A 15,795-nucleotide genomic window follows, 5' to 3' on the forward strand; every position below is an offset into this window, starting at 1 on the left:
TGGACAATGACTGTAGTGATAGTAGTATCAGCAATGAGTACAGGAACAATGACTGGAGTGAAGGTGATATCAGCACTGAGTATATGGACAGTGAGGAGATCTGATTCAGCATAGAGTAAATGGACAGAGATAGTGGTTCAGCACTGAGGGTATGGACAGCTCCCGTTACTCACATGGCTGCTGATCTCCGCAGATCTCGGTCTTCTCTCAGTACAGAGGAGTGAATTTGGCAGGTTGCTGGTGTCGGTAGCAGCAAGTCTGGGGAGTGTCATAGACTGAAAGGAGGAGGGAGTATAGGTATAGACTGGGGATCCTGAGAGCTTATCCACAGGTACAGCTCTATTGTTATGATGAGACACGAGCAGGGACTCAGACACAAGGCAACAACACAGTCATCTACTGAATATGATAAATGAAATATTTGAAGCTATACACATACGTGTAAATAAAGCCCAAATGTTTCTTCCTAATAAATGAGAAGAAAGTGCCCATGAATAGCTAACCCACATTCTGCCAGAACAATTACGTTACATATGTGATCTGCAGAGCTTGCAAGGGATAGAGAGGAGGAAACTCCGGGTGAGAGACACAGTGTGCCCTCTTATAACATATTCCTGCAAGTGAACCAACCTGTGGTCCCTCTGTCCCTTCATAACCAGATCAGTTTCCATATATGACTTGTGCCTCGTGTATAGCAACCTCGTCTTGTTTACTTTACAAAACAAAACAAACCACTACAATGACGTTAAGGTTAATGATTGTGTCCAGCAGAATGTGGCAGCGATACATATAGATGGAGCCTGTGTTGGAGGAGAGTTCATCCTGGCTCAAATGCAATTAGTGAATTACACGTTATGATTTGGGTAGGTAATTCAATTAAAAAGGCTAAAAGGACAATTATATCTGAAAGAGAACATTACTATGAGGAAATGAAGACTGATCAGCCCTGGGAACCAGAGGAGGACATCTAATAAGACAGAGCAGCCTGGACCTCTGCTCTCACTTTGAGGACCTGCTGGCAGCCTGCTCTCATCATCCCTGTCCAGCCAGAGCAGCTGAGACTTCATCCAGCAGGTGCACCACAAGCAAGGTTCGTACTTCGAGGGCTCAGATTGATTGAGTTTGTCACGTGATGTGACCCCCTATGAAATGACCATTGTAGATATTTTTTATTATACCACTTTATAGTGAAATATCAATTACTGCAAAAGAGACAGCCATGAACTATAACAACTACTGTACCTGACAACCAGCACTTAAGTTACAAGGGTTACTTACATAATGCTGTTTTTCCTTTACATAATGACCTCCTAACTAACACATTGCAGGACAGACTATTACTATGGTGTAATGCAGATTATTGCTGTAGATTGTGGACAAGTTATTGCTGTTCTTTAATAAGTGTTTGGCTGGGACAGGTTATTGCTGTAATGTCACTCAGGGATTTAGCCAGGTCAGATCCTTGGGATATTGTTAGTGCGCTTGTGACTAGGGTCTGATCACCTTATTTTTAGAGCCTGCTCATCCAGGATGGCCTCAGTTTTTATGGCGCAGGTGAACAATTCTGTAATAGGGAGATTGGATCAGGACAGATTATTGTACTATTGTGGAAATAAATCAAGACATAATTGTTGTAAATCAGTCATACTATTCCAAAGTCAGTGGTGAACTTGCATTTCATGAAATTTCTATTCTATTAATATGGCTGGGGCAATGGTAGCTAAGTCATCCTACTGCATGGGATGGGTGGTGCAGATCCAGTAACACTTAAAGCTGAATTCCGCCAGAGAAAGTTCAACAGTTTGTGACCAAAACGGTATCCATGCAATTCTGCAAGAGGTTCTTGGGTGGTGACCGGGAAGTGTCTTTCATCTGCAGGCGCGTCGGGGGTGTCCCATGTTGAGGACAGCATCCTGTGTACCATCGGACATTCTGAGCAACCACAGGGTTGCGCTAATCTCTGTTGGTGTGGCCGATGTCTGCTCGATATTGCGACTCTTCGCACACCCCAGCGGATTACAGCTGCAGCTAGTGGGTGTGTCAATAGACAGCCAATCAGCTATGGTATTAGCATAAATTTGCAGTAGCACCGCAGCCACTACTGCATTAGCGCTCACCTATAAATCAGACCCATAGGGGTCCATTTATTATTTTATATTTGTGGCTATGTCCCCGAAACACCCGTTGTCGGGGGTTAACCACAAATATTTAGTATGCCCCCGATGTATTAAGGAGGATTCCCGCAGACAGCCGCATCCTCCATAGGTGACTATGGTGGATGCGATGCTGCCAGATATACCATTACCAATATCTGAAGATGGCGTTAGCCGATGTAACCTATGGGCTACACACTGCATAATTACATAAATGGCAGCTACACAGGTGCAGTCATCGGGACTGCACATGCGCAGCAGCACTTCAGCACATTGCACGAACAGACCCCATTCAGAGCCCCTCTCACTACAGATACTACATCCTGGCATGCCCAGATTGCATTGCAAGTGCGATAATTAAAAAATGGGGGCCATAGTCTGGTATAAGGATTAGATCAAATCAGATGATTGTTGCAGTGTAATAAGACATTTTGCCCAGGAATGATTATTGTTTTAACATATTAGATCATTTTTCAAAGATAGATTATTGCTCTACTGTAATAGAGGATGTGATCAGCACGGATGATTTTGTAGTGTAATATGGTGATTTGGTCAGGATGGATGACATCGTAACATAATATGGTAGATTCAATCAGATCAAATTGTTGCAGAATATAGTTTTGGTCAGGACAGATTATGTTGCGGTGTAATATGGAGATTTGGACAGGATGGATGATGATGCAGTGTAATATGGAGATTTGGTCAGGACGGATGATGCTGCAGTGTAATATGGAGATTTGGTCAGGACGGATGATGTTGCAGTGTAATATGAAGATTTGGTCAGGACGGATGATGATGTTGCGGTGTAATATGGAGATTTGGTCAGGACGGATGATGATGTTGCGGTGTAATATGGAGATTTGGACAGGACGGATGATGCTGCAGTGTAATATGGAGATTTGGTCAGGACGGATGATGCTGCAGTGTAATATGGAGATTTGGTCAGGACGGATGATGCTGCAGTGTAATATGGAGATTTGGTCAGGATTGACCTTTAAGCACGCCTGCATTCTAATTCCACTCCCCCGTTTTCAAGCACCTTCCCCTGTTACCACCCACATACGCCTCCTTCTGTCACTCAAAATAGCAGGCATTTGTTATATAGCGAACAAACAATTTTCGGCCGCACTGACTGGTTCGCGCATGCGTATTAAAATCTGTACGCATGCGCAGATGTGCGAACATCGGTCAGAACGAACGAGCGGCCGCTTACGAGCGGCCGCTTACGAGCGGCTCTGAATCAGGGCCTTGGTCAGGACGGATGATATTGCAGTGTAATATGGAGATTTGGTCAGGATGGATGATGATGCAGTGTAATATGGAGATTTGGTCAGGACGGATGATGATGTTGCAGTGTAATATGGAGATTTGGTCAGGACGAATGATGTTGCAGTGTAATATGGAGATTTGGTCAGGATGGATGATGATGTCGCTGTGTAATATGGAGATTTGATCAGGACGGATGATGTTGCAGTGTAATATGGAGATTTGATCAGGACAGATGATGATGTTGCGGTGTAATATGGAGATTTGGTCAGGACGGATGATGCTGCAGTGTAATATGGAGATTTGATCAGGACGGATGATGCTGCAGTGTAATATGGAGATTTGGTCAGGATGGATGATGTGGCAGTGTAATATGGAGATTTGGTCAGGATGGATGTTTTTGCAGTGTAATATGGAGATTTGGTCAGGACAGATGATGTTGCAGTGTAATATGGAGATTTGGTCAGGATGGATGATGTTGCTGTGTAATATGGAGATTTGGTCAGGACGGATGATGTTGCAGTGTAATATGGAGATTTGGTCAGGACGGATTATGTTGCGGTGTAATATGGAGATTTGGCCAGTAAGATAGATGTAGTGTAATATGGAGATTTGGTCAGGATAGATGATTGCCTTAATGAAACAGTGGGATTTGGTCAGGATAGATTATTGTTGCAGTATAATGGAATGATTTGATTACAGCAGATTTTTGTTGTATTGTATTAAATGGATCTGACCAGGACAGATTTCTCTAATGTAATCAGGATTCATTTTAGAACAAATTCTTACAGTAGAGTATTACAAGATTGTCCGGGACGCACTTTATAGCTATAGTAGAAAGATAGATATGGATAGAATATTATACCCCTTTTACACCAGAGCAAAAACCTGGGTTTTTGCTGGGTGTACCCAGGTCACAGTATCAGTGTAAAAGGGTCCTTGAAAACTAACCCGGGTCAAGTGACCCGGCAATCCAACCCAGGTAGCTACCAGGGTTGGACCCAGGATGGACCTGGGTAATGGTGCAGTGTAAACGGCGCAACCCGGGTTATCCGACCTGGGTCATGCCTAAAATGAGCTGATTGGTGGCTGTGGAGCAGTCACCTCCCACATTTTATGGCCTCACAAGTTTAGCAGGGCTGACCTGAGAATAACCCAGATCGATGGTGCTGTGTAAACAGTGTCTGACCTGGGTTGGAACAAAGTCTGAAAACCCAGGTCAGACCCAGGTTTTTGGTGGAAAAGAGGTATAACTGTGATGTATTCCAAGGATCTGATCAGGAGAATAATTGGTGATAAAAGGAGTATTTGGCCTTTGGAAATTATTATGGTCATTCAAATCAGTCAGCACAGGGCTCAAATTCTTAAGGCAACTGGGCTTTAAAAAAAGGCGCAGCTAGTACCGTCTGGAACGTGCAGTTCTACAATATTATGTAAGAGGGAAGAAAACATGTACCATAGTTAAAATAAAATTACTAGCAGTAATAGAGTGATGCAAATTGCTCCTATCAGAGTCATAAAGAGAATGAATTAACTTAAATTTCCTGGAATGGTGAATACATGATGTTTACAGTCATTCTTACTGCAGTTCTGCGGGGAGCTAGATGTGTCACTCACTATACTGTATAATAAGGTAATTACTGGTATGGTAGTTGGAGGAGTTTGTAATGGACAGAGAGCCTGATTCAGAGATGAACGCAATGGCAATTACGTACGTAAATCAAACAATTGTTTGCCATTGCGCAGAAGCCGCACTGTGCGTGTGCTGCAATCGCACTACAATTATGGACACGCAGAGGAATCTATTGCAAAGTAAAGGACATGTTGTCAGCGTTTGGCGATGGTGACGGGGAGCAGTTAGAAAAACTCAGGCGTGTCTGACCGTCTGAACGCTGTGCATAACTTAGCCCTTGCAATCTCCTACGCAGCTGTGTTTGTCAGGAGAGCTGCCAAATCTGCGGTTGGCCAGACCTGCTGCAAGGGCAAGATGGCCACTCAATGTGCGTCAATGTTACCGATATTTGCACAGGTATTCGACGTCGTACACATGTGAGAAGCCAGCAGTGGGCGTCTTTATGCCGGCTGTGCCAGGCATTTTCATATTTTCACAGTTGCATTCTGTAAACGCAGCTGTGATAACATTAGCGTCCATCTTTGAATCAGGCCCACAGTTTTGCACAGATATTATGCAGAGAAACATGCTCTTGTTCTTGATGTCATTAGGAAATGGCGTGTAGTATATGTATCTCCCACAACTCTCTGGTCAGTAGACGTACAGTATGTATAATCCCACTACATCTTCTCTTACTGTCACAGGATACAGATTATCAGAGCTCTGTATAATTACTACACTGGACATGAGCTGGCAGAACAAAAAGCAACAGGACAGAGCCAGGGAAGTGACCACAGCCTCGGACAGGAGAAAGAGGGAGCGGATCAGGAAGAAGATCTCCTCTCTCACTGTGTTCTGTGGATCATTCAAGAATAACAAGTATTATTTTATTTATTTATAAATTATAAGATATATATTAGTATTACTGATGTATGCAATAGTATTAGTGAGGTATTCATATATCATTGACACCTTATTACTGGCAAACAAATGATGGAACTCATGGGAGCAATAGCAGCGCTAGTGTCCTCGGTTGGGTGTGGTATAAAATGTCAATGTTCAGAATGTTGACTTGACATCCACAAAGTTGACTTTGCCACAACGTGGACATTGTGAATGTCAGCAGTCAGCATGTCGGCCGTGCAGATTTGAGCCGTGCAGCATGTCGGCCGGGCAGAAAAGAACCAAACACTTTATTTACTTTTATTTTTTAAATGTAATATTTTATTAAAGTACTCCAAAAGTGTATGTGCTAGCTGCAGTGATGTGCGGTGAGGTGAGACAGAACCTTTCCTGTCATACTTAGGTATACGCCACAGTTTTGACTCTAAAAATCATTAGACAAATTTAAAGAAAATATTATAAATATCCTCTTTGTATTATTGTAATCATTGTTATAGTCAAACCTCTGGGTAAAAAGTGTATGGCAGGTGAGGCACTGCCTCCCCTGTCTACCGTTTCCGCACATCCTTGATCAAAACTCACCAAATCTACAGCACTATATACTGCTGCACCTTTGTATAATGCCCACATGTACCCTCAGGTTCATATATGTATCTGTAAATCTGGCTCTGATACCAGCCAGTGCCTCCCCAGCCATTTACCTTACCGCACATTACTGGCTGGCAGTGTCAGACTAGGGCATGAAGGGCCCACCAATGGTAGGGACCCAAGCTTAATAGGTGTGGCCAGCCACCAGAGAGGGTGTGGCCAGCCAAAACAGATGGACTTGGCCAACCATTAGAGAGGACATGTAAAGAACAGGGCACCTTTATAAAAGAGGGAAGAGGGGTGTGGCAGCACCACCCACTTTGATTGGCAGGAGGGCTAACTTTGGTGTAGTTGCCATAGAAAGAAATCAGCGTCTGCATGCTGACATAACGCAGATCAGTGTGAACAGAGAATGGGAATATTTGTCAATTGAATCACAACTTTCTCAAAGGTCAGGGTGCACCCAATTTCTGTGGTGCAATTGTTAAAATTTGATTGAAACCAAAGTATATTATATTGTGTGCAGGGCCGGCAACAGAAATCTGACCGAGGGGGGGTGGGAGTTGGTAGTTATTGCGCCTTTTAATTAGTTTTTCAGTTAATTTATTGGGAGGGCAGAGAAGGCAGTTTGGAAAGTATTAATAGGAACTGCAGCAACAATTATTGTGTCCATGATCCTCGGGGCTCAGGTTATGGGTTACCCCTTTGTCCCCAGACCTGTTTGTACCAGAGTGTGCCCAGCTGACAACTAGGCATTAAAACCTGGGTATAGTCATTAGGATAGCCCTCTTAGCAGTACTATGGAGTGTAATATGGGTTGCAGCTCTCGTGGAAACTGAAAATTAAACTGCAATCAGATCTAGGATTTAGAACTTGCTTGGCAGTATAAATAGAGCCAGTGTCCAAAACCACCAGCCGTCCTCCCTACTCACACAGCTACTATCCTGTGAATAGTTACACCATTGACGGCAAAGGTGACCCAGCCCCAATGAATGTTTCTACACAACAAGTTATGGTGGCCATCAGCTTCTCTGGTGCAGGCTTCATGCAGCAACACATAAGTGCACGTCATGAATGAGAATCGCATGTTCCAGACAGGGGTGAAATGTAAAATTAGACAGGACCAATAAATCAGCTGGCTGAATAATGGCAAAGGATATTTGTAGTTAGTCTGTTAAACACAAATGATGGAGAAGAAGGAACATTTTTTTGTATTCTAGACTGTGTAACATTTCATAGCAATCAATCTGCACCTGTCTCTCTCTCTCTACAAATAGCACTTTCTATCCATCCATTCTGCTCTGATTCCAAACCAGCAGGTAGCTGTCACCACAAGTAGACTTGTGTAGGGGCCACATGATGGATTTTACAAATTGTAAAGCGGTAAAATTTGTAATGAATGTTCAACTAACCAACTATATAGTCTGCAACAAGTATAAGCCTCTGTCTTAGCACTGTATGATTATATACTGACATTTATTTATTATCAGTTATTTATATAGCGCACACATATTCCGCAGCGCTTTTACAGAGAATATTTGGCCATTCACATCAGTCCCTGCCCCAGTGGAGCTTACAATCTATATTCCCTACCACATGCACACACACATACACACTAGGGTTAATTTTTGTTGGTAAAAAAATTAACCTACCAGTATATTTTTGGTGTGTGGGAGGAAACCCACGCAAGCACAGAGAGAACATACAAACTCCACACAGTTAGGGCCGTGTTGGGAATTGAACCCACAACCTCAGTGCTGTGAGGCAGTAATGCTAACCATTACACCATCTGTGCTGCCCCATACATATAATATACAGCATAAGACCTTTAGATGGGTGTGTAATCTGTAACACCGATGACAGCTAGGATTATACAGTGTATCTCAGTGGTCCAGAATAGTACCGACCTTTTCGGATGTTAAATTTAATTATTTACTCTTTTTGAAGAACTGGGATTATATTATTAGTAGAAATGTTCTTACTATATTGGGATAGTAGAAATTGGATTTAAGTAAACTTCATAAGAGGGACACAATACTGAAAAGTACTAGTTCTGTGCTATAAAATATCATCCATAGACTGAAATGTAAATATGTTATCCAGGTGATAAATTATCATTATATTTATTCAGAATTTCGGTAAAGTGTAGTTCCCCAGTTATACTCAGTATTTAAATTATTTTTCAGTATGATGTCTCTATGATAAGAAGTAGCCATTATAAATAAACCCTGATGCTTATTCACTAACTTTGCTCAAAGGTGCAAATATGCGCTAAAACCACAGCGACTAATGAGGCGTTTGCATTATTGTGTAGCCGGCACTAGATAAGAGGTCATTGCTGATTGGTTGCTATGGAATTAGTGCAGACTCGCACCTTTCAACGGTAAATACACCTCCTTGACCCTTTTACACATTGTGTGATTTCTACAGAGTGAAGACGCACATAAAAGAGGACAAGAAGAAACCACTGCGACAAATTGGACACAAAGAACAAAAAGTCTCTATGGAAGAACCATGCTGTCGCCAGCCGGAGCGCCCTAAGAATATGTGCCCCCAATGTGAGATTGTCACCTGCAGGAAGTGCGACACTCTGCATGCAGACTCCTTGTTTGTGGCACATAGTTTATTAGACCATTATGATCACTGAGGAGCCTCTTTCAGTGGTAGCCAAATCTGTAGCCCAGTGCACTCCTGTGTAACATGGATCTTGTGAGTCTGGTGTAAAAAAACAAAAACATTCGCTACTTGTGAGGCAATAATTTGGAAAATCTTTGTTTTTGTAGCCACAATTCTAAGAGGCGAATTCAATTTGGCACAATGGGCTCAATGTGCTGTTCCGGAAGGCCCATCGCCGCCTGCAACATGGAAAGCTGTTCCTGGCTCCCCATGGAGGTGTGCAGGAGGGAGATTTATCAAACTTTGAAAAGAGATAAAGAACTAACCAATCAGATTCTAACTGCTATTTTATAGAATGTTTGAAACAGGACAGTTAGGAGCTGATTGGTTGGTACTTAGGGGTCTATGTACTAAGCCATGGAGAAAGAAAGGGGATGGAGATAAAGTAATAACCAATCAGCTCCTAACTGTCATTTTCCAAACAGTCTGTAAAGTGACAGTTAGGAGCAGATTGGTTGGTACTTTATCTCTGTCCACTTTTTCTCTCTCCAAGGCAACCCTTAAATCTCTCTCCACTTTATCTCTCTCTCTAAGCTTTGATAAATCTCCCCCACAGTGTTATAGATACTGTATATGGTGGACAGGGCTGCCATCACAAATTGTGGGGCCCAGTACTGACAAAATAGGTAGGGCCCCCTGGAGGTATGTGGCAGAGGTGGGCGTAGCTGTGGATAATGGGGGTTGAGCGATTTTGGGGGTGGGGCATAAATTGGTGTGTAAAACAGTTTAAAAATTTTGAAAGATTGGGCTTTTGGGGCAGTTGTTATGGAAGGCTGGTTGAACTAGGGGCAGCAAAGGGCATGGAAGGCTGACTGGACTGGGCGAGGGGCAGGTAGACTAGCTGGACTAGGGGTAGGGCACAGGGAAGGCTGGCTGGCTGGACTTGGGGGGCACAGAGAAGGCTTGCTAGACTAGGGGGGCGCAGGGAAGGCTGGCTGGCTGGACTTGGGGGAAACAGGGATGGCTTGCTAGACTAGGGGGGTGCAGTGAAGGCTGGCTGGACTTGGGCAGGGAGGACAGGCTGGCTGGACTAGGGATAGGGTGCAGGGAAGGCTGGCTTGTCTGGGGGGCACAGGGAATGCTGGATGCACTACAGCCCCCTTGTAGGAATGGTACAGTAAACAATGTAACAGCTGCTGCCAGACATGGCTGGGTCTTCCTCTTCTGCTTCTCAAGCGTTTCATAGACTTGCGGAGATGTCGGATACATAAGTAATCACTTGTGATAAAGCTTGCCAATAGACTATAGATGTGGTACAAAAGCGAGGGATTGCTCATATAAGCACAGGGCAAGGTCAGTCAGCATACCTGTTTTTTTTCTTTAACATGAACAGAGGGTCAGGTATTTTTTGACAGAGAGGGTCCCGGGTGGTGGCAGGGTAAAGACTAGTTCCACTTCAGTTATTGTATCTGGAAGTGACGTGCACTGAGGGCGGAAGTGTAGATTCCTGCCCACACAGTGCACCAAAATAAGAAAGTTAACCCCTCGCGGGCTCGCTTCGCTCGCCACGCATCGGACATGGTTATATCCCCCCTCTATGCCCACTTGTATTGTAGGGAATGACGTTGGACACTGCTGATGACGTCATGATCAATCTACAGAAGGGGATCTAGCGGTTACCGTGGTAGCAGCGGCCAGGAATACACAGGAGGCAGGCATTGGCTCACCAAGCCGGCCGCGAACCAATCACAGCTCGCGGATCGGCAGCCTCTCCTGATCGGCTGCCATTCCGTGAGCTGTGATTAGCTCGTGGCTCCATATTTCTAATGGCGCTACCGTGATGAGCCCAGTGCGGCGATGCTCCTTCAACCTTCTCCCTGCCAGTACCTGCCGCCTGGCCTATGTATTCCTCACTGCTGCTACCCGGGCCCCCTCTCTGTCCGGGCCTGGGACTGGAGTCCCAACAGTCCCCTCCCTGATGACGGCCCTGATGGTGGATACATGTGCAGCTGACACATGCCAAATAATTGAATTGGCTCCCTAGGGGTAATTTCAGTTAGCTGTGAGCAGCCGTAAAAGAATTCACGGGATGAGTGTAGGTGGCTGATTTCTGCTCACAGCCTATGGCGATTCTGAATCTGCCCCTAAGCGGTTACCTAATTTGGAGATCAAACGCTGCCTGTGTCCTGGGTCTGACAATATCAACATGCACTAGATTATTATTTGCCTGAATTTATGCAGTTTTAGACATATTCAAAAAGTTGTGGAACAGTAGCTGATAAAAGGTTTAAATTATCTTCTTTAGACAGATGGTATATGATCTGGCCATTAGTAGTAGCTTTTCTGGCATGGGATAGGTATAGCATATTAAATAATTATTTGCCAGACGTCTGTGTGTTACACAAGTGATTTTGTACATAGGAGCAATTAAGTTGAGTAAAATGGATCTTTTATGCTAAAGTGCCATGCCCATTAAAAAAAATGTAAATTCCTTCCCATATAAAGGAAATAACTACAAAGTAACATTCATAAATTAGTGTAATATATTAAAAACAGGGGAAGCAGGGGCTCCAAAACCACCGAAGACTTGTTCATATGCTGCGTAGAGATATTATGGGGTCTTTTACGAAGTGTAGATATTGTAGTAACTCACAGAAACTAATCAGCTTTGTCCTAACCAACGGCTTTCGCCTGATCTGATACAAGAAATGTTCTCTGTTTATATTTCCTTCACACACATTTTATGTCATGTACACAAAAGAGGGCTCCCAGGTCTACATCAGGGTGTCCCAAACCTGGTCCTTAAGGCACCCTAACAGTCCAGTTTTAAGGATATCCAATCAAACTGACTGAAGTACTAATTAATTCACCTGTGCTTAAGCATGGATACCCTTAAAACCTGGACTGTTAGGGTGCCTCGAGGACCAAGTTTGGGAATCGATGCATCTTGCACTGTCCTATATCCTGTGTTGATGCTGTTTTCCTTTTTCTCATTCTGCTATACTGTATAAGCTTCACTATGCTCATATCAAAGAATACTAGCGGGGAAGAGGAAGGCCCTGCAGCGCTAGTAGTCAGTGGCGTAACTAAGGGGGGTCGAGCAGGGCGTGTGCCCTGGGCGCCGTAGAACCAGCGGGACGGGGGGTGCCGCTAGCCACGGTACCGGCTCGCCCTGGTTAGAAAGTGTAGTGCCAACCGCAGTGAGTGTGGTCGGCACTACACATTTACACAGGATCGGCGCTAGGCTTCCCTGCGCCCAGCGCTGTCCTGTGCTGCACAGCCGTACCCCTTCTCTCCCCTGAGTGCTTACCCAATAGCACCAGGCGGAGGGTGGGAGGCAGGTTCAGGCGACAGACTCTCATTGGCTGCTGCTGCACACACATCGATGCCGCGCGGTGGTGATGTGTGTGTTAACCAGCATCCAATAAGAGTCAGACAGACTCTTTTTGACTGCTGCACCCACTGCAAGAGCCGGGCTGGAGCTCTCTCATGAGCATCGCCTTCCAGCTCCTGCAGTGGGTAATGGTAGAGACATCAAGACGTCATGACGTCTCTCCCATAATGCAGAGTGCGCCAGCCCGGGAGGACTGACGTGCGGACGGTGGCAGGGGCAGTAGCCGGAGCGGGGATTCAGGTAAGTTTTGTTTTTTTATAGTTGTATTTGTCTGCACTGCATCGGAAGGAGGGAGGGGGGGACTACTACTACTGTGGGCACTGCATCTGCAGGGAGGGAGGGGGGGACTACTACTACAGGGGGCACTGCATCTGGAGGGTGGGACTGCTACTACCGGGGGCACTACTGGGGGGGACTACTACTGGGGGCATTGCACCTGGAGGGGGGATCTCTACTGGGGGCACTACTGTGGGGGGGTCTACTGGGGGCACTGCATCAGGAGGGGGGACCTCTACTGGGGACTACTACTGGGGGCACTATATAAGGGGCTTACTACTAGGGGCACTGCACTGGGTGGACCACTACTGGGGGTACTACATAGGGAGGACCTGGACCACTACAGGGGGAGCAATATATAGGGGGCACTGGATAAGGGGGATCACTACTGGGGGCCTGCATAAGAGGGACCAATATTGGGGGCACTGCATAGGGGGAACTACTACTGGGGGTACTATATAAAGGGCACTGCATGGGGGGGGGGGACTACCACTACTGGTGGCACTATATAAATGCCACTGCATAGGGGGTACCACTACTGAGGTCACTGCATTCAGGGGGGAGTACTACCGGGTGCACTATATAAGGGGCACTGCATAAGGGGGCCACTACTGGGGGTACTGTATAAGGGGCACTACTAGGGGCCTGCATAAGAGGGACCACTGCTGGGGACATTGCATACTGGGGATACTGTATAAGGTGCACTACTGGGGTTAAGGTGCATATGGAAAGGAATGTTCAGAGTGACGAGAAAGGGGTGTGTGTCATGTTGACATGCCCCATTTTTAAGTGACCACGTCCATTTTTTGCCACGTGCACACATAGGGTGGGTCTCCATTTTTACAATTGCCCTGGGCTCCAAATACCCTAGTTACGCCACTGGCTGTAAAATAAATATATTCTGTGTAGCCTGCAAGTGGGGCCTGTATCTGTGGAGCTATATAATAAATATATTCTGTGTAGCCTGCAAGTGGGGCCTGTATCTGAGGGCTGTATAATAAATATATTCTGTGTAGCCTGCAAGTGGGGCTTGTATCTGAGGGCTGTATAATAAATATATTCTGTGTAGCCTGCAAGTGGGGCTTGTATCTGAGGGCTGTATAATAAATATATTCTGTGTAGCCTGCAAGTGGGGCCTGTATCTGAGGGCTGTATAACATACTTGCCGACATTCAGCTCCTTCCGGGAGGGAGCTGAATGCCTGCATTCTGCGGGGGGCGTGGCTGGGCTATGATGCCGTTTTGGGGGCGGGGCCAGGGCGTGCCCGCACGATTGAGTCATCATGGCCCCGCCCCTTTTCACAATGCCGGGAAAAAGGCATTGTGAAGCAGGGTGCGGAGCCACGATGACGCGATTCAGCGCGAATCGCGTCATCGGGCCCCCCCGCTGCGGGTTTTTTTAGCAGTATTTCGGGGGGTAGGCGGCAGCCGGGAGGCTTGCCTGCCTTTCTGGGGGGTCGGGAGCGGCACCCGATATTCGAGAGGCTCCCGACCAAATCGGGAGGGTAGGCAAGCCTGCTGTATAATAAATATATTCTGTGTAGCCTGCAAGTGGGGACAGTATCTGAGGGCTGTATAATAAATATATTCTGTGTAGCCTGCAAGTGGGGCCTGTATCTGAGGGCTGTATAATAAATATATTCTGTGTAGCCTGCAAGTGGGGCTTGTATCTGAGGGCTGTATAAAAATATTCTGTGTAGCCTGCAAGTGGGGCCTGTATCTGAGGGCTGTATAATAAATATATTCTGTGTAGCCAGCAAGTGGGGCCTGTATCTGAGGGCTGTATAATAAATATATTCTGTGTAGCCTGCAAGTGGGGCTTGTATCTGAGGGCTGTATAAAAATATATTCTGTGTAGCCAGCAAGTGGGGACAGTATCTGAGGGCTGTATAATAAATATATTCTGTGTAGCCTGCAAGTGGGGACAGTATCTGAGGGCTGTATAATAAATATATTCTGTGTAGCCAGCAAGTGGGGCCTGTATCTGAGGGCTGTATAAAAATATATTCTGTGTAGCCAGCAAGTGGGACCAGTATCTGAGGGCTGTATAATAAATATATTCTGTGTAGCCAGCAAGTGGGGCCTGTATCTGAGGGCTGTATAAAAATATATTCTGTGTAGCCAGCAAGTGGGGCCTGTATCTGAGGGCTGTATAATAAATATATTCTGTGTAACCTGCAAGTGGGACCAGTATCTGAGGGCTGTATAAAAATATATTCTGTGTAGCCAGCAAGTGGGGACAGTATCTGAGGGCTGTATAATAAATATATTCTGTGTAGCCTGCAAGTGGGGACAGTATCTGAGGGCTGTATAATAAATATATTCTGTGTAGCCAGCAAGTGGGGCCTGTATCTGAGGGCTGTATAAAAATATATTCTGTGTAGCCAGCAAGTGGGACCAGTATCTGAGGGCTGTATAATAAATATATTCTGTGTAGCCAGCAAGTGGGGCCTGTATCTGAGGGCTGTATAAAAATATATTCTGTGTAGCCAGCAAGTGGGGCCTGTATCTGAGGGCTGTATAATAAATATATTCTGTGTAACCTGCAAGTGGGACCAGTATCTGAGGGCTGTATAATAAATATATTCTGTGTAGCCAGCAAGTGGGGACAGTATCTGAGGGCTGTACAAAAAATAAAAAGAGAAAGAAACCAGCACTAAAACAATATATTAATACTAGATGGATGGTTTTAAATGTAAAAAAGTACCAATTGGTAATTTATTGTGCTAAATTAAGCATTTAAAAGAATGCAATGAATATAAACATTCATATAAACAGATATAAAGTGTATCAATATACAGACAAACATTTAAGACATGACATAAACACAGATTATGTTATGTGTATCCACCAAGGACAGATTGGGGCAGGTAGGCACAAATTAAACTCTCTGAATAGTCCCACAAGAGTCAACCCAATATAGGCAATAAGTGGCTGAGTTGATATAGAAATTTCTGTGATGTCCCGCTTAGGAGTACTGATGAAGCG

The 15,795-nt window shown here is 45.0% G+C and overlaps 1 protein-coding gene across 1 annotated transcript in view; it reads right to left on the reverse strand.

Moving 5' to 3' along the window:
• Positions 1–291, reverse strand: part of LOC148534378 (vesicle-associated membrane protein 1-like) — a 59,718-nt gene extending 59,427 nt beyond the window's left edge. The window contains exon 1 of the mRNA XM_088466819.1: positions 174–291. Within this exon, the coding sequence (XP_088322945.1) occupies positions 174–175 (2 nt within the window). The 5' untranslated portion in view covers positions 176–291. The remainder of the gene's footprint in view (positions 1–173) is intronic.
• Positions 292–15,795: the final 15,504 nt, after the last annotated feature.

The sequence above is a fragment of the Taudactylus pleione genome, unplaced genomic scaffold (genome assembly GCF_031769625.1).
Source record: "Taudactylus pleione unplaced genomic scaffold, aTauple2 ptg000066l, whole genome shotgun sequence".
Taxonomy (NCBI): Eukaryota; Metazoa; Chordata; class Amphibia; order Anura; family Myobatrachidae; genus Taudactylus; species Taudactylus pleione.